Source organism: Rhamphochromis longiceps, linkage group LG12, assembly GCF_057381845.1.
Source record: "Rhamphochromis longiceps isolate RC_006_pf linkage group LG12, R_longiceps_female_GT1.1, whole genome shotgun sequence".
NCBI lineage: Eukaryota > Metazoa > Chordata > Actinopteri > Cichliformes > Cichlidae > Rhamphochromis > Rhamphochromis longiceps.
In genome coordinates this window covers 39,684,466-39,707,740 of record NC_140568.1, presented here as the reverse complement: position 1 = coordinate 39,707,740, position 23,275 = coordinate 39,684,466, and the positions used below count along the sequence as shown (strand labels likewise).

The 23,275-nt window shown below is 38.7% G+C and overlaps 2 protein-coding genes across 2 annotated transcripts; both read right to left on the bottom strand.

Annotated features, from left to right (window-relative positions):
* Positions 1-1,172: 1,172 nt before the first annotated feature.
* On the bottom strand, positions 1,173-3,805 carry LOC146657925 (nuclear factor 7, brain-like). Its single transcript, XM_085426299.1, has one exon. The coding sequence runs from the start codon at positions 3,550-3,552 to the stop codon at positions 2,107-2,109; it is 1,446 nt and encodes a 481-aa protein (XP_085282425.1). The 5' UTR covers positions 3,553-3,805; the 3' UTR covers positions 1,173-2,106.
* A 3,884-nt stretch (positions 3,806-7,689) lies between these two features.
* On the bottom strand, positions 7,690-9,261 carry LOC146657924 (E3 ubiquitin-protein ligase TRIM35-like). Its single transcript, XM_085426300.1, has one exon. The coding sequence runs from the start codon at positions 9,115-9,117 to the stop codon at positions 7,690-7,692; it is 1,428 nt and encodes a 475-aa protein (XP_085282426.1). The 5' UTR covers positions 9,118-9,261.
* Positions 9,262-23,275: the final 14,014 nt, after the last annotated feature.

Here is a 23,275-nt window from a genome sequence, read left to right as displayed (position 1 = left end):
CAGCTTCAGTATTTGTATCAAGACTTGCCTGATGAGGTTTTCAAATGTTCAGTGTTTTCATTATAACATCTTCAGTGAGTTTTGTAAATCCTCCATGCAACAATAATAATTAAAAAGACTCAAATTGCTTTCAAATACAGCAGGTGTCCAAAAAAGGAGAAAAAAAACGTTATTTTTAGTGTTTCAGCCACTGAAACAACCAAAAGATGAACTAGTCAAATTGTTATTTAAATGGTTTTTGATCACTTTTAGTCGCTCCAAATCACAGTGACTAACAGAAAAGTTTCAGATCAGGCTTCTCAGATTTCTGCCTGCAGGCCTGTAGTGACGGCTCTTGACCTTAAATGACAAGAAATGAACACATGACTGTTCTGTGTTTCAGTCATCAGCAGTTCATGTTGTACATTTCAGTTACTCCAAGAGATATTTTAGTGTTTTCTCACATAGAAAGAAATTGATGGAATTGATTAAAGATTGAAAGATGAAACAAATACATTCACAATAATTTACACAAAAATGTAAAATGAACCAAAGGAAAGAAATTCACTGAGATCTCACTGAACTACAATGAAAAGCTCTAAAAGTCTAAAACAGGTTATTATCAGTTGTTTTGGCATCTCCTGCTTTTCCAATATTACACAAATCTCAGTGAAAGTGTCTCTGTGAGTGCAGATGTGAGTCATGTCTTCAGGGTGATAGAAGGACACCTCCCCCCTGTCATAGTCCAGCTGGACTCTGATCCTCTGGAGACTCTTCTTCACTGTCACAGTCTGACCAACAACATCAGGGCTGCACAGTGGGGACTAAAATGGCACTGATGCCTCTAATAAATCATCATTCTGTTTGAATTATCAACGATTAAATAATAAACACAGGTTTTTTGTGCAGCCCTACACATAAACTACATGAAGTTTCCTCCTCTTACTTTTCCTTTTGTCTCTTATTGCTACTTTAGATTTCTTCTGTATAATAATATTAATCCTTAAATTCTCTGATTCTTCAGATTATTGCTTTATTCTCTTAGGTGATGCACGTGTTTCTCTAACTTCAACAAGATGTGTTAATGTGTTACCAATAAAAGGACAGTTTGAATACAGTAAGAATTAAACAATAAAAATTAAGAGATCAAATTTTCTTCTATGTTTATACACAAATCAAAACGCAGCCAGACTTTGATATTTTTATTGACAGAAAATAATCCAGGAAATCAGTGAACTCATGTTTCCGACATTTTCATCATATCTGCTCTGCAGGTGTAAAACAGGAAATCCACAGTTAACAAGACCAAATGCTGAATGTGCTGATGTGATCTGGAATATGAAGTGAGAGTTCACAGAAACACACTGGAACAAACAGCAGCTCCAACTGTACAAATGTTCAACAATTATGAAATAAATGCTTTGGGTCAGTCAGTAGCAAAGAAAACAGTGTCTGTATCTGACAAAGCAATTTACACAGAACTTAGGAACAATAATGAACTTTAGTTTGTATGAATACAACTGAATAAATGTCAGACAGTCAACATTATTCTGCAATGACACATTTTAAAGAAAAACATGGCTGAATTATTATGACAACCTACACAGTTTGGTTTATTTTGCAACGTAATGGAGAACATGCTATAAGAAACACATTTAAATGAAGCAAATCACTTAAATGAATCACTGACAGTTAAGTATTAAAAGGAGACATTAGAAGCACAAATTGTCACGATGCTGTTATTAGCTGATATGGATCTAAATAACTGATAAAGGTAAAGAAAGTGACATTTATCAGAGCTTGTTTATCAATGTCACATCTATTTTATACTGATTAAATGTTTAAAAACAGTTTCATGAACACTTAATGGCTTTAAACACCTTCAAACTAAATTTGCAACAAAACAAAAAATATTACATTTATGATTTTGTTTTACTCTTGTTACTCTTATTTTGAAAATAATTTTTATCTTATTGTATAAATTGCTTCAGGTGCTAAATTTTTCTTTCTGAAATTTCGCTCATAAAAAATAACAACAGGAGTAGCCGAAATTGAAAAACAAACAACCACAAAACAAGCTGTAACAAACAACGAGAAAGTTTGAAACAAGAGAAAAGAAAAAAGAATTCACAGAGACGTCGTTGCAGTTTTCAGAGAAATCTCAGTCTGACAGATTTTGATATCAGAGGTTTTGGCGTCTCCTGCTTCTCCAACCTCAAAAAATGGGAAGAGTTTCTCAGTGAAAGTGTCTCTGTGGGTGCAGATGTGAGTCATGTCTTCAGGGTCATAGAAGGACACCTCCCCCCTGTCATAGTCCAGCTGGACTCTGATCCTCTGGAGACTCTTCTTCACTGTCACAGTCTGACCAACACCATTATTGTATTCTCCACTGCGGTGCAGTAAACACCAGTTTCCATATTTTGGTAAAGGAAAACGCTCTCCCTTCCTGTCAACTGACTCTTTAACTAAACCCACAGTCCAGCCAGGATGGTCTCCCACCTCCACCTCCCAGCTGTGTTTCCCTGAGCTGAAGCCCTCAGAGCCAAAAACATCATTATACTTAATGTTTCTCTCTGGATTATCAGGAAGCTGCTGATTTGTGTCTCCTTGTCTCACACTGGTCAGATCATCAGACAGATAGAGACGGGGGTGTGCAGTGTTTGGGTCCAGAATGACAGGACTGAAGTGGACCTTCTCCTTCATCTTCTCCCACACTCTGAAGGACAGGTTGCCCAGGTGTTTGGCCACATCTATCAGTGCTCCTGAGACCAGCTGTGGATCTGACACTGAGCTCTGGGCTCTGCTCTGAGTGTCTTTATAACTGCTGAGGAATGGCACGCTGTGTTTCTGCAGCTCTTCTTCAACAGCACAGATGCTGTCTGACAGAGAGGAGATCTGCTCCTCAATCATCTTCATCTCTCTGCTGATAGTCCTCCCCTTCTGCTCCTCTTCCTCCCTCAGAGCTGCCAGTCTGGACTCCTCTTCCTCTTTCAGGAACTGCTGGAGCTTCTTGAACTCTGCTCTGATCTGCCTCTCTGTGGACAACAGCTGCTTCTTCATGTGTTCCCTCATTTCATTGTATGTTTCCTCCACTTGTTTGTATTTGTTCCTCTTGTCCTGCAGAGACTTTAAGTCAGATTTCAGCTGCTCCTTCAGGTCACTGACTGCTTCTTCTACAGGAACCACTTTGTGACTCTGGTGGAGAGAAAACTCACACACAGGACACACAGCTCTGTCTTCATCCTCACAGTACCAGTAAGGGACGTCTGGATGTTTATCACACACCACCTCCTCCTTCTCTTCCTCCTTCTCGTTTTCTGTCTCAGGTGAGCTCTCACTGTGTTTCTTAGCAAAGGAGTCAGCAAGTTCTTTGAGAGCAACGTTTATAGATGGTTCATCCTTTGAAGATTTTCTTTTACAAATGGGACAGTTTTTGTTTTTAGTTTGTTCCCAGAATTTCTGCAGGCAGCTTGAACAGAAGCTGTGGCCGCAGCTCAGAGACACAGGATCTCTGAAAGTCTCTGAACACACGTGGCAGCTCAAGTAACCTTCTAAAAGCAATTTCTCAGCCATCCCTGATAATTTACAGATTACTTAAAGGACAAGACTCACCGAAATACAGTCACTCTGACTTTTGAACAAAATTGTATTCGTCAGTACAGATCCCAGCCTTTACTGTAATGCGTTCCCGGGTGATCGTGAAAGTGAGTCTTTAGGTTTCATTTACTCTCTTATGGGTGGAGCTGATATCAATGACCCCGCCATTTCACTCTGTCACCACTAGATGGCGCAGTTTTTCAGAGTGTTAAAGAAATACTGCATCAGACATGCTCATACCTGTCTGTGTCTGTGAACTTGTGCAGAAATACTGTTCAGTTGTGCTGCTGTTTTAAAGGCAGGTTAGACACTGAGCAGGTCAACAATCTGTGGCAGGGTTAAAAAAGTAGAGACAGACAGACAATTTTGGATCATCAGTTAACCTAACCTGCATGTGTTTGAACTGTGGGAGGAAGCCAGATTACTCGGACTGAACCCACAGAGACAGAGGAACAACATCTAAGCTGCAGAGAAAACCCCCACCCTGAATAAACCCAGGAACATGTTGTTGTGAGGTGACAGGACTCACCACTGCATCACTCTTCACTAGGATTAATCTGAAAATGTTCTAAACAACATGCAGTGGTAGGTAAACTCTAAAGAGTGCTGTGACATTATTATTATTTTTTATTTTTTTGCCAAACCAGCATTTTATCCAAATAAAGGTTTAAAGACCAATAATTTATTATTTGGGAAAGATGCATCACTTCAAAGTATTCAATTCAATTCAAAGTAATATCTTTAAACTGGACTTACTGTCCAGTACAACCTTCAGGTAACATGAAAATATTATGTTTAAATTTTCTGTCAAAGACATTTATCTATACAATATAGAATAGAAGGTCCCGTGATGACGTAACTGCCTTCATCACCTGGATATCTGGGAAGATGAACCAGTCCTTTCACTTGTGACACCACCATGAAACTGCAGTTTCTCTTTACATGTCTAATCCTTGTAGCCAATTTAGATACCAACAAGTCAGATGAGGCATCACTGAGATGAGCTGGAGACACTGTAAACATCTGCCATCTTCTTTCTCCAGCCAGTGACAACACGGAGTCAGCTTCTCTTCTTAGGGTGTCTTTCACTCTTTCCCCCACTGCCTCTGTTTCCAACCTTAGTGCATCATTTCTCTGCAGTTGGCTCTTTCTACTTTTGTTATGTCTCTTTTTTTCATTGTGGCGGGGCCTGATCTGCAGTGCCGCTGCAGGTGAGGCAGACACATCAAAGCGGCATCCACAATCACGCCTCTCCGGCATAAACCAATGAACTGAGTCCAGAGTGAATGTTGTTGTTGTGTATGTGTGGCTGGCAGCAGGGAAGCTGCAGCTGCGGGGTGTTGTGACAGCAACCGTGCAATAAAAGTGGTTAAAGATGCTGAAAAGCATAAGTGTGTCATCGGGTCTGTCGTGGGTTGTTTACTTCCACCTCATTTTTGAAGAAATCTCATCGGACACATTTTGATATCAGAGGTTTTGGTGTCTCCTGCTTCTCCAACCTCAAAAAATGGGAAGAGTTTCTCAGTGAAAGTGTCTCTGTGAGTGTAGATCAGAGTCATGTCTTCAGGGTCATAGAAGGACACCTCCCCCCTGTCATAGTCTTTCCCTTTGTCTCTTATTGTCATGTTGGGTTTCTTCTGTATAATAATATTAATCCTCTAGTTCTCTGATTCTTCTGATTATTGCTCTGTTCTCTTACATGCTTCACGTGTTTCTCTAACTTCAATAAAATGTGTTAAGGTGTTATCAATAAAATGACAGTTTAAATAGAAAGTTCAGCGTCCTTCTGTGTTTACAGACACATCAGACAGGCTTTGATGTATTTAACTGACAGAAAAAAAAACAGGAGATTAATGAACTTGTTTTGCTGATATTTTCACAATTTTTGTTCATCAGGAGAAAAACTTGAACTCCACAGTTAATAAGACTAATTAGTATCAAATACAAATACAGAGGAAATGTTCTCAGCTTCAGTATTTGTATCAAGACTTGCCTGATGAGGTTTTCAAATGTTCAGTGTTTTCATTATAACATCTTCAGTGAGTTTTGTAAATCCTCCATGCAACAATAATAATTAAAAAGACTCAAATTGCTTTCAAATACAGCAGGTGTCCAAAAAAAGGAGAAAAAAACGTTATTTTTAGTGTTTCAGCCACTGAAACAACCAAAAGATGAACTAGTCAAATTGTTATTTAAATGGTTTTTGATCACTTTTAGTCGTTCCAAATCACAGTGACTAACAGAAAAGTTTCAGATCAGGCTTCTCAGATTTCTGCCTGCAGGCCTGTAGTGACGGCTCTTGACCTTAAATGACAAGAAATGAACACATGACTGTTCTGTGTTTCAGTCATCAGCAGTTCATGTTGTACATTTCAGTTACTCCAAGAGATATTTTAGTGTTTTCTCACATAGAAAGAAATTGATGGAATTGATTAAAGATTGAAAGATGAAACAAATACATTCACAATAATTTACACAAAAATGTAAAATGAACCAAAGGAAAGAAATTCACTGAGATCTCACTGAACTACAATGAAAAGTTCTAAAAGTCTAAAACAGGTTATTATCAGTTGTTTTGGCATCTCCTGCTTTTCCAATATTACACGAATCTCAGTGAAAGTGTCTCTGTGAGTGCAGATGTGAGTCATGTCTTCAGGGTGATAGAAGGACACCTCCCCCCTGTCATAGTCCAGCTGGACTCTGATCCTCTGGAGACTCTTCTTCACTGTCACAGTCTGACCAACAACATCAGGGCTGCACAGTGGGGACTAAAATGGCACTGATGCCTCTAATAAATCATCATTCTGTTTGAATTATCAACGATTAAATAATAAACACAGGTTTTTTGTGCAGCCCTACACATAAACTACATGAAGTTTCCTCCTCTTACTTTTCCTTTTGTCTCTTATTGCTACTTTAGATTTCTTCTGTATAATAATATTAATCCTTAAATTCTCTGATTCTTCAGATTATTGCTTTATTCTCTTAGGTGATGCACGTGTTTCTCTAACTTCAACAAGATGTGTTAATGTGTTACCAATAAAAGGACAGTTTGAATACAGTAAGAATTAAACAATAAAAATTAAGAGATCAAATTTTCTTCTATGTTTATACACAAATCAAAATGCAGCCAGACTTTGATATTTTTATTGACAGAAAATAATCCAGGAAATCAGTGAACTCATGTTTCCGACATTTTCATCATATCTGCTCTGCAGGTGTAAAACAGGAAATCCACAGTTAACAAGACCAAATGCTGAATGTGCTGATGTGATCTGGAATATGAAGTGAGAGTTCACAGAAACACACTGGAACAAACAGCAGCTCCAACTGTACAAATGTTCAACAATTATGAAATAAATGCTTTGGGTCAGTCAGTAGCAAAGAAAACAGTGTCTGTATCTGACAAAGCAATTTACACAGAACTTAGGAACAATAATGAACTTTAGTTTGTATGAATACAACTGAATAAATGTCAGACAGTCAACATTATTCTGCAATGACACATTTTAAAGAAAAACATGGCTGAATTATTACACCAACGTACACAGTTTGGTTTATTTTGCAACATAATGGAGAACATGCTATAAGAAACACATTTAAATGAAGCAAATCACTTAAATGAATCACTGACAGTTAAGTTTTAAAAGATGACATTAGGATTATTTAAGTCAAGTCTATTTATCATTTTGAAACCATTAAAACACAAATTGTCACGATGCTGTTATTAGCTGATATGGATCTAAATAACTGATAAAGGTAAAGAAAGTGACATTTATCAGAGCTTGTTTATCAATGTCACATCTATTTTATACTGATTAAATGTTTAAAAACAGTTTCATGAACACTTAATGACTTTAAACACCTTCAAACTGAATTTGCAACAAAACAAAAAATATTACATTTATGATTTTGTTTTACTCTTGTTACTCTTATTTTGAAAATAATTTTTATCTTATTGTATAAATTGCTTCAGGTGCTAAATTTTTCTTTCTGAAATTTCGCTCATAAAAAATAACAACAGGAGTAGCCGAAACTGAAAAACAAACAACCACAAAACAAGCTGTAACAAACAACGAGAAAGTTTGAAACAAGAGAAAAGAAAAAAAGAATTCACAGAGACGTCGTTGCAGTTTTCACAGAAATCTCAGTCTCACAGATTTTGGCGTCTCCTGCTTCTCCAACCTCAAAAAATGGGAAGAGTTTCTCAGTGAAAGTGTCTCTGTGAGTGTAGATGTGAGTCATGTCTTCAGGGTCATAGAAGGACACCTCCCCCCTGTCATAGTCCAGCTGGACTCTGATCCTCTGGAGACTCTTCTTCACTCTCACAGTCTGACCAACACCATTATTGTATTCTCCACTGCGGTACAGTAAACACCAGTTTCCATATTTTGGTGAAGCAAAACACTCTCCCTTCCTGTCAACTGACTCTTTAACTAAACCCACAATCCAGTCGGGATGGTCTCCCACCTCCACCTCCCAGCTGTGTTTCCCTGAGCTGAAGCCCTCAGAGCCAAAAACATCTTGATACTTAGTGTTTCTCTCTGGATTATCAGGAAGTTGCTGCTTTGTGTCTCCATTCCTCACACTGGTCAGATCATCAGACAGATAGAGCCAGCCACTTGCAGTGTTTGGGTCCAGAATGACAGGACTGAAGTGGACCTTCTCCTTCATCTTCTCCCACACTCTGAAGGACAGGTTGCCCAGGTGTTTGGCCACATCTATCAGTGCTCCTGAGACCAGCTGTGGATCTGACACTGAGCTCTGGGCTCTGGCTCTGCTCTGAGTGTCTTTATAACTGCTGAGGAATGGCACGCTGTGTTTCTGCAGCTCTTCTTCAACAGCAGAGATGCTGTCTGACAGAGAGGAGATCTGCTCCTCAATCATCTTCATCTCTCTGCTGATAGTCCTCCCCTTCTGCTCCTCTTCCTCCCTCAGAGCTGCCAGTCTGGACTCCTCTTCCTCTTTCAGGAACTGCTGGAGCTTGTTGAACTCTGCTCTGATCTGCCTCTCTGTGGACAACAGCTGCTTCTTGGAGTGTTGAATCACTTCATTGTATGTTTCCTCCACTTGTTTGTATTTGTTCCTCTTGTCCTGCAGAGACTTTAAGTCAGATTTCAGCTGCTCCTTCAGGTCACTGACTGCTTCTTCTACAGGAACCACTTTGTGACTCTGGTGGAGAGAAAACTCACACACAGGACACACAGCTCTGTCTTCATCCTCACAGTACCAGTAAGGGACGTCTGGATGTTTATCACACACCACCTCCTCCTTCTCGTTTTCTGCCTCAGGTGAGCTCTCACTGTGTTTCTTAGCAAAGGAGTCAGCAAGTTCTTTGAGAGAAACGTTTATAGATGGTTCATCCTTTGAAGATTTTCTTTTACAAATGGGACAGTTTTTGTTTTTAGTTTGTTCCCAGAATTTCTGCAGGCAGCTTGAACAGAAGCTGTGGCTGCAGCTCAGAGACACAGGATCTCTGAAAGTCTCTGAACACACATGGCAGCTCAGATAGTTTTCAAAAAGTGCGACTTTCTCTGCCATTTTCCAGGGTTTGGTTTCAATGACTCACCGAAATACGACCTCTTTGCTTGATAATGCCGCCAAATTGTGCTCTTCGGTACAGAGCGCAGGTTTTAATGTGAAGGCGTCTCCAGCGTGGTCGACAATGAGTTTAAGTTTCATTTACTCTGTTAGGGGCGGAGCTGATAGTAATGGACTTGCTATTTTATTACATTCTCACTAGATGGCGCTGTGTCTGTGATATAGATGTTGAATACACCACCAGACTACCGCCGATAGTCTCTATGCTTCAGAGAGAAATGTGACTGAACCAACATTAATATGCGTCGCTTTTTAAATTCTGGTTTGAACTTAGGCTGCACTGAGCTGTCATTAATAAATGCTTCTCTTGGGGACGGTCATTGATCCTCTGGAGACTCTTCGTCACTCTTAGAGTCTGATAAACAACATCAGTGTATTTTCCACTCTCATAATTTAAACACCAGGTTCCAGTTTCTGGTGAAATGAATGATTCATTCTTGTCAGCTGACACTTTTATTAAACCCACACTCCACTCAGGATGGTCTCCCACCTCCCAGCTGTGTTTCCCTGAGCTGAAGCCCTCAGAGCCAAAAACGTCGGGATACTTAATGTTTTTCTGTGGATTGTCAGAAATCTGCTGTTTTTTTAAATCCAAGTCTCACACTGATCAGATCATCAGACAGATAGCGACAACAGTGTGCAGTGTTTGGGTCCAGAATGACAGGACTGAAGTGGACCTTTTCCTTCATCTTCTCCCACACTCTGAAGGACACGTTGATAGAATATGATACCCATTTACACAAAAATTAAAAATAAACCAAAAATAAAAACCAAAAAACAGAAAATTACTGAGATCTCACTGAACTATGATGAAAACTCCCTTAGACTGTTTTGGCATCTCCTGCTTTCCAAATATTAAACGTGTCTCAGTGAAAGTGTCTCTGTGAGTGTAGATGTGAGTCATGTCTTCAGGGTCACAGTCTGACCAACAACATCTGTATGTTGTCTATTGTTATATTAGAAACACCAAATGTCTAACTTTGGTAAAGCAGGATATTCTTCCTTCCTGTTAACTAAGCCTGTAATTCTTTTATTTATATGATGCTAAATCAGAACAACATTCGCCTTAAGAAGTTTTATACTGTAAGGGAAAGACCCTACAATAATACCAAGAAAACAGAGAAAATCCCAACAGTCGTATGACTCTCTATGATTTTGGGCTTTGGCAACAGTGGGAAGGAAAAACTCCCCTTTAGCAGGAAGAAGCCTCCAGCAGAACCAAGTTCAGGGAGTGGGCAGCCATCTGCCACTTGTAGTCAAAGTAAAAACAAATAAAGGAACAAACATAATCAAACAGAAAGTCCAGTCAGAGACATCCGCAGTTCATCAGAAATTGAACAGAGACTGTTTGTGCAGCCCTGCACATAAACTACATGAAGTGTCCTCCTCTTACTTTCCTTTTATCTCTTATTGACACTTTTGGATTTCTTCTGTATAACACTATTAATCCTCTAGTTCTGTTTCCTCAGATTAGATGCTTTATTCTCTTATATGCTACACGTGTTTCACTAACTTCAAGAAAATGTGTTAAGGTGTTATCAATAAAATGACAGTTTAAATAGAAAGTTCAGCGTCTTTCTGTGTTTACAGACACATCAGACAGGCTTTGATGTATTTATTGACGGAAAATAATCCAGGAAATCAGTGAACTCGTGTTTCCAACATTTTCATCATATTTGCTCTGCAGGTGAAAAACAGGAAATCCACAGTTAACGAGACGAAATCCTGAATGTGCTGATGTGATCTGGAATATGAAGTGAGAGTTCACAGAAACACACTGGAACAAACAGCAGCTCCAACTGTACAAATGTTCAACAATTATGAAATAAATGCTTTGTTAAATGCCCATATAGGTGCTATGTTGGTAAAATCTGGGAACTAATGGGCCCCAACTGGGCAAAGTACACAGAAACCCCCCCGGGCCCCATCTTTCAAGCTTTTTGTGGGTACCATGTGGGCACCACAAAGACTAAAAAGTGGGTTTTAAGTGTGATTGTCCGCGGGTTCCATAATGGCCCCATTTTATAAGCCCATCTCGGTGTTATATTGGTAGAATCTGGGAACTAAATGGACCCCAACTAGGCAAAGTATATAGAAATCCATCCGGGCCCCATCTTTCAAGTTTTTTGTGGGTACAACACGAGCTAAAAAGTTGGAATGGCATTATCATTGGGTTCTGTAGTTGCATCTTACTTCTAGTTTGAATTGGCTAATTTATGGCACTGGGTGGGCCCCATGTAGCAAAACAGTCACAAAATCAATTTATCAGACGGCCAATACGACACCAAATATATTAAAGCTGACCGCAAACAAAAACAAGTTTGTAAATAAAACCATTTCAAAAATCACGAGGGTAAACAAAACAACATTTTTCACATTTATTTTGTCCAACAACTGTGACTTTACGTAACTGTATTCCAAAGTGCGTAAACTTTTAAAAATTACACAGCCTTTGTACGTGCTATGGAGTTTTTACGTGTTTTGGGGTTTGTACGTGCTTTGTCTCTAGCAGGCACCATAAATATACTTTTATTTATTCACTCCACATAAAATCTTTAACCCTTAGATGCACACGTGGGGTCAAAAATGACCCCACAGGTTGTTTTTCTTCAAAATCTTTAAAATGAAAAGTTGTAATATATTCATATTCCAGGTACTCCTCATAAAATATGTTTGTAACATGAAGACATTTCTATTTTTATTTATTTTTTCATTAATTAAAAAAAAAAAAATGCAGTTTTTGTATCACTACCCCACTCTTCCACAAGTGGGGTCGAAAATGACCCCAAGCAGTTCCTATGGAATCTTCTATGAAACCTTCATTGTTAGCACGAAATAAAGAGGGTCTCGTACATTTACGAGCATTTAATTTCCTGGATTTAATGGTTTAAAAGTTTAATAGATCTTTGAATATAAAATTGAGTCCATTATTAGCAAAAATAATTTTAAAAAGAGCAAAAAAAATGCTTAATAAATAATAATTTTTTTAAACTTAAGCTTTGTAATTGTAGCAGATTTCATTATGTCTGTAATTTTTTATTTAGCCCCACAGTAGTAAAAGCCATAAATGGGAGTTAGATTTATTACTAGTATTTTACACAGCATTCAGCTATAGTAACATGTTTTGCATTTTCCTACTTCACCGAACAGCTGCACTCTCTTAATAAATTAATAACCAAACATTTCTCAATAACCAATAACTAGATGGAACAGCACAGTATCTAAGAGAGAGATCAGACAGTGTTTGAGCTAAAGAAGCTGTGTGCTTCTTTTGGGGGCTTTTTGCACACTGATCCACCACTGTTTTCCTATAGTACAACGCATATCTGGTAACATTACCGTAAACGTGACCAGTAGGGTCAGGTTCAGATCAGAAAACCGTTTCAGCTGCAGGCATCTACTGCTGTAATTTAAACAATCACTTCATACGCCTCATGTTTTACACCCCTATAAGGTGAGCTTGCTATACTGCACATGAATATTACGTTACATGGCATGACTAGCTCATGTTCAAACATTTAAGATATTGTTCAGTCATTTTGTTTACTGGATAGTGCATAATGGCCAAGTTACGTGAGTGGGAATCCAGTAAAGCCAAAAAAAGAATAATTTTTTTTAAGATAAGATAAGATACCTTTATTAGTCCCACAAGGGGAAATTTCATGTTAATTAATTACAAATACCTTATAGGAAAACCCAAGAAAAGGTTGCAGAAGTACAGAAAAAAACTGCCGTGTACGTTACAGTATGTAAATTCAAAAACTGTAGAGAGAGAATGGCGGAATGAAAACAGAATAAGAAAAGATGAACTTTATTGAGTAGAATATAGGCAGTAAGAGTTTAGTAATTAACTTTTAATTATGTTTGCCAAAGACAATGACAGTAAATTAACCCAATTCTACTTGCTAGCTAAAGATGTTATGCTTCTCCCCCTGAGGGACTAGTAAAAGCGCTATACAAATACAGGCCATTTACCATTTATACCGTTTAGGACAACTATAGAAAGTTAAAATAATCATTGATGAAAACTTATCAAACTTTGAGTATTTAGCTTTGTCATAGTTTTCGATTCTTTGGTATCCTTTTGTCCTCCACATTCTCAAACACCAGGGAGAGAAAAGGCCGCAACTGACGAAAGACCGCAAAGACCAGTTTTGCCAACTCCTCAGTAAGGAAAATCGCTATCGGTTGTCCTAAAAGTAGCTAGAAGTCGCTAAATGACGTCATTGCCTAATTTGCATAATTGGTCATGCTAATCTAATTGTAACCTATGTTGTTGGAGAGAGAAATAACATCGTGGAAGAGACATAAAGTGAGTAAAAAACGTCCTAAATGCATTTAGAGTTTATTTAGAACTACAAATTAAATGTCTTTTAGCAATTATTGTTTTTTTTTATGTCACAATTCCAACCCTGCTCCTTTACCCGGGCTTGGACCGTCAAAAGTGACCCGAAATAGGCACTCTGGTGGAGTTACTTTGTGTGTGTGTTTATAAGTAGTTTTAAACCTTGTGATCCACAAAACAGCATAAGAGTAAAAGAAGAACTGACTGCGTTACAGCACCCGCTGCTTGTTGAGAGTAAAAGCGATACGCGCTTTCACGTCTTTTTAGAGACTTTTTTTTAGAAAAAAAGTCGCTAAGGGGTCTGAAAACTCGCTAAATATAGCGACAAGTTGGCAACACTGGGGAAGACTAGACGCTAGGCGGTGCAATCTGCTCCTCCCTCTTTTTAAACGAGCCAATTCGATTGTTCAGTGATGACGTGATGAATCCTACTTCCAGGCCTAAAGTAGTCTGCGTTTAATATGGCTTTTGTGTTGAGTGCTTTTCAGACATGGACCCGCAGGAGCCCCAAAGTGAGCCAATGGAGAGAATAGATGAGCGCCTCGAGCTTGTCATAGAGCAAAATATAAGGCTTTATGACAAGATGGACATCATTCAAAAGGAGTTGAATGAACATGAGATGAGGCATGAGGAAGCATCACAGAGTGATTTTGGCAACTTTGTGAGCTTCGTAGGTCTAGGTCTTGCCATAACGAGCACCATTCTCGTTGCATTTTTCGGCAAGTTGCCTCATTAACCTTCAGTTCCGCTCAGCGGAACTGTCAATAAATAAATAAATGCATCAAAAAATTGAAAAATATGGCTTTTGTGTTGTTAACTCATTCACTGCCATTGACGTCTATAGACGTCAATTGAAAAACTTACGACGTCAATGGCAGTGAATGAGTTAACTCATTCACTGCCATTGGCGTCTATAGACGTCAATTGAAAAACTTACGACGTCAATGGCAGTGAATGAGTTAACTCATTCACTGCCATTGACGTCTATAGACGTCAATTGAAAAACTTACGACGTCAATGGCAGTGAATGAGTTAACTCATTCACTGCCATTGACGTCTATAGACGTCAATTGAAAAACTTACGTTGACTGCCATTGACGTCAATGGCTATAGAAATAAATGTTTCACTATGTACATTTTATTTTTTCATATATTTTGATAAAACATAACCTTTCTCAGTGTTATTTCTGTTTTATAGAAGTGAAAAACTATGTTATATGTTAGAGGTGTCACAAAGCAAGAAATATTAGTGTCAAAGGCACTTTTCTGCTTGAAATGTATTTTTCACAAAAAGCTCGTTTTCTCCCTTTTTTTGGTCAAAACAGGCATTTTTGGTGGAACCCACCTCTCTTCTACAGCTGATTACTAAAGAATGGAAAATGGTAGAAACAAGCTTTTTTTTATGGATAAAAGAAGAGAGTCTGTTCTTCATTTTGGTAGGTTCAGCGTTTATATGATCATAACACACAGTTTTCTGTGGCTCTTCAAAAATGAGTAAAAATGCTCAAAAACCCTGGCAGTGGGGAGTTACCTGATTTGAAAATGGCTGGCAGTGAATGAGTTAACATGTTTATTGTTATGTATTTTCTTCTATTTAATCTCAAAAAGCTCCTAAAACAGTCAGTGATCACTGTTGACCTCCCTCGGCTTTTATTACCGCAAATCATTTATTTAAGCTCAGTTTTTAAAACCTTAGGGTGTAACTACAGCCCATCCCATGCAGCAGTATATGAATGACTAACTTCGTATTGTGGATGGATTATCTCAGTTGTTCTCCTGGCTGAAGTTTGGTCCTTTTACAGCATCCTGCCATGCGATTACATTTGTTCCTGACCACCGACAACACTCACGTTAACTTTTATCGAGTGGAAAAAAGTTAGCTTGTTTATATTATGCTAACATAGCTGTGTTGCTAGCGGTCACGTAGCACATCATTATATACCAGCTAGCCCACTTCAATAACCCTACAAACATCACTGCTGTTTAGTTTTCTGTCTTCATTTAAGCTGGAAGTGATAACAGAGCTGTATGTTTTAATTTGTTTCCAAAACCCAGCAGTCAGGACATGCTATATTGTGTTTAGATAGAAGCTAGCGAGCTAACTCCCTGCTAACTTCTAACTCCGTTAAATGTCATAAATTCCGTTTTCATGGATGCCTGGATGTTAAACTCAATTGTTACACCTGGTAGAGCAGAACGCTGATCATTTTATTAAAGATGAAAGACTTTAGACAGTTTTTCAACTCTCAGTAATGCCATAGTGATCGTTTGATATATGGACCTGCAGCGGAGTTTAGGTCCAGACACGGCTAGTGATGTCAGACTGAACAACCGGATAGGAGCTGCTCACATTAAAAACAACTTTAGTTAAAAAGTAATTTTACACCTGATACAAACATTTTAGAAGTCAAACAATACACAAGTTTAAAAGAAAAAAAATATTTTTACGTTTTTTTTTTTAAGCATAAGGATGGTTAATATGTTTAGAAAATTAATATATAATATTTGTCAAATAATTGTCACCCAAATCAACATCATAATAAAAATATAATTAATAAAATATATAATAATGATGATAATAATAATAACAACAGAAACAGTTTACATAAAAGCTCTTCTAACATTAGACTGCTTTTGAAAAGTGTCAGTAGTGTCAATGCACCATAAGGACAAGGGAGTTATTACACAGTTGAAGTGTGACTGCTTGAAAGACCCCATTCCCTCTCCTACAGCCTGAGTGTCATCACGATCTTTCTTGTCTATTGGAGTATTGGGCATGACAATTGTTTTTTTGGTTTTTCGTATTAAACTGAATTCCAGGTTTTTAAAGATGTTAAATTGAATAACCTTGACATTATTGGTATTTTGGATATTAGTGATAAATCTGGCACCAGGGCAATCTTCTGTTGTGCTGTGCAAGTTGACTGTTGTTTCCTGTGAAATATCAACTGGCATTTCCGTGTTACGGTCAACTGTGTTAGAGGTCTGTGCAAGTTCAGGAGCTGTCTCTCTGTCTCCATTGAGGCCACTGTTGTTGTGCTAGTGACAGCAGTGTCCTGGCAAAACCTCATTTCTGCACCTGCCGACAGTGAGCATAAGGCAATGACATTATCTACAAAATTACACAGCCTTTGTAGATGCTATGGAGTTTTTACGTGTTTTGGAATTTTTACGTGTTTTGGGGTTTGTACGTGCTTTGTCTCTAGCAGGCACCATAAATATACTTTTATTTATTCACTCCACATAAAATCTAATAAATAAATCATATAATAGAAAAACCAACTATTTACATTTCAACTTTTAACTATTTAAATTTTCAGGGGGTTTTTTTATTATTAATTTTTATTTCCTTTTGTCTAGTGGTTTGGTGCTGTTTCTCAACTCAAAATGTCCTGTTGTAATTGGACATTTTGAGTTAAGAAACAGCACCAAACCCCAACAACACTTCCCTCATGGTGCTTTATATTGTAAGGTCAAGACCCTACAATAATGCACAAAAACTCCAACCCCCTAGAGCAAGCACTTTGGGGACAGTGGGAAGGAAAAACTCACTTTTAAAAGAGAGAAACCTCCGGCAGAACCAGGCTCTGGGATGGGGTGGCCATCTGCCTCGGCCAGTTGGTGATGAGGGAAGGAAGTTGGGAAGAGAAGAGTACGGTAGTTATTTTTTAACCACTCTGGTTTTAAAATTAAATTTAGATTGCCCAATGTAAATGCATATTTTAAGCCAGTTTCAGAGCTTTGTCACGTAATCACATGCACGTTTCAGTTCAATTTTAGCGTGCACATGAGAAAGCCCTAAGGATGATATTTTGGCTCCTCAGTTTGGCATGTGTTTTGAAGGTTTTGACGATTGCTTCGTCAGCCACTGGGTTGTTTGACTTCATTAAGAAGACTAGAGAAGGCCACCTGTCATGGAGTTCGTTGTACACCGTCAGGCTGAGCTGTTCAATGTTCTCTAAGGACATTTTGTAGGTTTTGGACAAGATTTTGTCCCAGACCTTATGGGAAAGCCTCTGTACAATGAAATCTGATGTTCCTGGATGCCATGTCGCTGTCTCATTTTCTTGGCTCATGGCGTGCATTACCAGATCTTTAGTGAAATTTTTCACCACTTCTTTGTACTCTTCCCTGTTTTTAGAGACACTGAGTACTCGTCTTGGTAAAGCCAAAAGGTGTTTGGTGAAGGTTGGGACTGTGATATTATCAAGTTGTTCCCTCAGATAAAAAATCAGATACTTTTCCTTGCAGTTGTGTGTTTGGCACAGATCCTTGAGAATGGCCTTGTCTATCTTTTTCAGCCATTTTGTGGATATGTCCAAATGTTTCAGCCCAATTTCAGGCCAGATTCTCTCAATCAGGCGATCGCTGATGCAGTCAGGAGTCAGGCGCTCTGTGAAGAGCTTGTATTTAGAAGAGACTTTTTCTATGGCCTGTGAAACCACCAACTGAATAACTCTGTGGACACACAACTTCTCCCCCATGTTCTGTGTTTTCGTGTTGACTCCGCCCTTCTCAGCGCTCTGATTCACCTCCTGTATTTCTAATGAGGAGGACTCTGGGGTTGCCGTGTCTTCTATCTCCGTCTTAGCCTCCGCTAATTCTTTTCTCTGCGTGTCCAGTTTGTTCTGCATTTCTTTTGTGTCCTTCACCAGTTTCTGATCTTCCAGGACTTTCTCTTTTTCTTCCTCCAGATTTTCTGTCTGTGTTTTCTGATTCCACTGAGTTTCTTTCAGAGGGGCCTCGTGTTTCTGAAGCTTTGCGAGCTCGGCAGACAGACCGTCCTTCTCCTGTTTCAGGATCAGGATTTCACTGTCCCTCTGCCTAAGCTGCTCTTTCAGACGGTTCATCTCAAGGTCAAAGATGCTGGTCTTTTCCTGATCTGAACAAGTCTGTTCCTCTTTTTCTTCTCCAGCTTGGATCCCATATTGTTCCAGCTTGGTACGCATCAGTGAAATTTGGGCCAACAGCTGTTTGACTTGCTGTCTGGCTGTCTTTGAATCCTCTTTTAAAAGTTGATTTTCCGACAGAGTGTTTCGAAAGGCTTCCTAACCTGAGTAAGTTAGTCCAGAACACTTTTTGGCAGAGTGCACCTAATTTTTTCTTCCTTGCCTTTCTGAAGCTGTGCAAGCTCAGCAGACAGACTGTCCTTGTCCTGTTTGAGGATCAGGATTTCGCTGTCCCTCTGCCTAAGCTGCTCTTCCAGACGGTTCATCTCAAGGTCAAAGATGCTGGTCTTTTCCTGATCTGAACAAGCCTGAGCCCCTTTTTTGTTAGTGGTGCTCCTCATTTGCACTTTGCGTGACACTGACTCATCAGTGAGTTCTCCAGCTTGGATCTCATATTGGTCCAGCTTGGCACGCATCAGTGAAATTTGGCCGCCCATAAAGAACAGGCTGTCAGATTTTCTGACGTCATGGCCCCGTTCTCTTGGCTTTCATGTTTGAAACAGGCTCCGCCCTCCACAACGTTCCATATTGGCTCATTGAAAATAGATCCCGCCCACAAAGAACAGGCTGCCAGAGTTTTACAATTAAATTCATATTTAGAAATAATAAAATAGAAATTATTGAAAAATATATTCATTTAAATTTATTATGATTCATCCCTCTTCATTTACCCAAAAACCATTTTCACCACTTACTCAAAAGCCCTTCTCTGTGGTAGAAAACCTTTATTTTCCACGCTCACTTCACTTCCATCCGCCTCTATCACGTCTTTTTGCCCACTCCGAGATTATTGCCTGTGCCCCTGTTGCTTACTCATAATAAGGTAGGAAGGAGAGTATTTCAAACCAGCAGGTGACCTGATCTATTAATGTTTTCGACACACAGTTTACTTCTAACTGCGCAATTTTTAACAATGAAAAAATTATACCTTCATTTTCTTTGTTGAAATAAGCTGAACTCTCTTGTGTTTAGAAAAGAATGCAAATTTTTAAATCAACCTTAAAACCAACCACACCGATAAAGGCTATTTGCTGTTTTAATAATGTTTAATTGCCACTGTATGAGCTTATCTTGTGTTGCATCCTTAAGAGAGAGACCTGCTGCTGCCTCCTTCCTTTGGCTCCTTGTTTGTCTTTATCTGAGCATCACTTTTGCCTCCACTATGACGCCCCTCGTAGCAACATTTAACTTTCAAGGCAGATTAAAAAAAAAAGTCTCAGTTTTGAGCGTAATCAGCTCTTAGTTATTCTGACCTCACCATAGCGCCATCTGTTCAACACGACGTCTGTGTGCAGACTCATGACCAAGGAATTAATTGTGGATTTTAGGAATACCGGGAAACCCTTGACCCCTTTGACACTCAAGGGGGTCAACGTGGACATTGTGGAGGACTGTAAATATCTCGGAGTACACATAAACAATAAATTTGACTCGGTCAAAAACACCACTGCACTTTACAGGAAGGGCCAGTGTCGTCTCTATTTTCTGAGGCGGGTGAGGTCCTTCATCTGTCGGACAATGCTCAGAAATTTCTATGAGTCTGTTGTGGCCAGAGCTATCCTCTATGCTGTTGCATGCTGGGGCAGCAGGTTGAGCATTGCTGATGCCAACAGACTCAATAAACTGATCCACAAGGCCAGTAATGTTGTGGGTATGGAGCTTGACTCTCTTAAGGCGGTGTCAGAGAGGTGAATGTTGTCCAAGATAAAGACAATGTTGGACAATACCTCCCACCCACTCCATGACATGCTGGCTAGCCACAGGAGCACGTTCAGTGAGAGACTGAGATTACCAAACAGCGCCACTGAACGACACAGGAAATCATTCCTGCCTGTGGCCATCTCCCTGTACATCTCCTCCATCTAACACACTGTAAACACTGCAATAGTTACATCCTTTTGCACATGCTCCTTCCTGCTTGGTAATGTTGCTGTCTATTTTCTGGATATATTTATTATTTGCTGATTTGTATATATTGTGCTATTCCTTATGCTCACCTAGTTACACCTACAGTGAGTTTTGTAAATCGTGCCTCTGACATATGCCCTCCATACAATAATAATTAAAAAGACTGAAACTAATAAAAAAAACTAAACAAACTGAAACAGTTTTAAACAATAAAAACTAAACTGATATGAGCAAACACAGACTGGAAAATAACTGAAGGAAACTAACTGAAACTAAAATCAATGAAGTAAAATAACTTTTCAACAATTAAAACAGGTCTCTCACAAATAATCAGTCGTCATGTAAACAACCCTGAGGAGTAATATAAATCGTGTCTGAGATTATTAAGTAACGACAGAATGGTGCAGCATGATAACCGTTAAAAAACAAGCAAACCAAAAGTTCAAATAAGACTCTTCTTTGATTTTATATGTATAATATAAACTGTACATTTATTCTTTGGGGATATACTGTATTTAAAAATTATCTAAACAAAATGTCAAATAATTCCTTAAAGACTAGGAAAAAGAGAAAAAAAACGCACAGATGGTTAAAAAATCACTTTGTCCTCATTGATGTTTTCAATGAAATATAAGCGTGACAGATTCTGATATCAGATGATTTGACATATTCTGTCTCTTCAATAAAATAATATGCAAAATGTTTCTCAGTCAAAGTGTCTCTGTGAGTGCAGATCAGAGTCATGTCTTCAGGGTCAGGACACCTCCCCCCTGTCATAGTTCAGCTGGTCTCTGATCCTCTGAAGACTCTTCTTCACTGTCACAGTCTGACCAGCAACAACTGTGTATTCTCCACTGTCACAATCCAAACACATTCCAGTCAGGATGGTCTCCCACCTCCCAGCTATGTTTTCATGAGCTGAAGCCCTCAGAGCCAAAAACAGTATGATACTTTGTGTTTCTGTCTGGATTATCAGGAAGTGCAGATCAGAGTCATGTCTTCAGGGTCATAGAAGGACACCTCCCCCCCGTCATAGTCCAGCTGGACTCTGATCTTCTGGAGACTCTTCTTCACTGTCACAGTCTCACCAACACCATTATAGCATTTTCCACTACGATGGAGTAAACACCAGATTCCACATTTTGATATTTGATATTTACTTTAAAGGTTTTCTGTGGTTTTAGGCTGAAGTCAGCTGCAGGGGTTCTGCACAAATTAGCAAAATTAAAATTTCAAATGCCTCGAATTAACAAATACTGATTAACTGTGCAGTCATACAAATAAACTACATGAATGTTGTCTTCTTAATTTGAACATGAACTCTGCTGCCTTTCTGTCTTCTATCTCCAGTCACTGTCTGAGCTGCAAGGACAACACTGAGCCGGCTTCTCTTCACAGGGTGTCTTTCCAAACTTACTTCATCATTTCTCTTCAGGCGGCTTTTTCCTTTACCTCTTATTGTCACTTTGGTTTTCTTCTGTGCAATAATATTAATCCTCCATGTCTCTGATTCTTCAGATTTTTGCTTTATTCTCTAACTTTAAGAAGATGTGCTAAGGTCTTGGCAATAAAATGACAGTTTGAATACAGCAAGAGTTAAACCATAAGAGTTAAGATAAAAATTTCCTTCAATGTTTATAGACAAATCAAAATGCAGCCAGACTTTGATATTTTTTATTGACAGAAATAATCCAGGAGATCACTGAAATCAGGAATCTGACATTTCCATCATATTTGTTCAGCAGGTAAAAAGAGGAACTCCACAGTTAACAAGACTAAATCCTGATTGTGCTGATGTGATCTGGAATATGAAGTGAGAGTTCACAGAAACACACTGGAACAAACAGCAGCTCAACTGTACAAATGTTCAAGAATTATGAAATAAATGTTTCTGGTCAGTCAGTAGCAAAGAAAACCACGATTCTGTCAATGCCACAGACATTTAACTGTTTTTCAGCTCACATGTTATTAAGGGACGTCAATGGGGAATTGCTCCAATAAGACTTTTTTTAAGACACAATGGTACACTGTTGGGCCATAAATATTCCAAAAACATAATAGCTTTCCACTTTGGCCTCCTGCCCTGGTTTCTATAGATACACTTTATGTAACGTGCAGTATCGGCTATTTGATTGGTTGATGAAGTGCCTTTCAATGCCCCCTAGGTCTCAGAGGGCCTCGTTCAGGTCAAAGGTATGCACAGCCTGGCTTTTAATAAGGATGGGGCATACTGGAACTAAAGAGGTGTTACGTAATGGTCTATATAACTTGAAACAAGGTTCCATGATGTAAACCAAGGAGGCTTTAAAATGAACTCTAGGCTTAACATGGAACATTATACAATGTTTGTTGGAGGCCGGTTTTGGCATAGAGGATATATCATGTTAACTCTGAGGTATTTTTTTATATATTTTTTTATTCGCTCAGATTAATCACAGTGCTCAAGCCAATGCAGGGCACTTGCACATATTGCATCTCCCTTTGTCTTATCAGCACTGTGAATATGTAACTGCCTCACATATTGATTTCTTATCAAACGCTGCTTCAGAGACAGACTCAGGAACTGAAATCTGAGGAATAATATGAATAGTATCTGACAAAGCAAATTACACAGGACTTAGAAACAATCTGAAAAACAAAGAATGAGCTTTAGTTTGTATGAATACAACTGAATAAATGTCAGAAAGTCAACATTATTCTGCAATGACATGTTCTAAAGAAAACATGGCTGAACGTACACAGTTTGGCTTATTTTGCAACGTAATGGAGAACATGCCATAAGAAACACATTTAAATGAAACAGATCACTTAACTTATTCACAGACAGTTAAATATCAAAAGATGACATTAGGATTATTTATGAATCAAGTCTATTTATCATTTTGAAACCATTAAA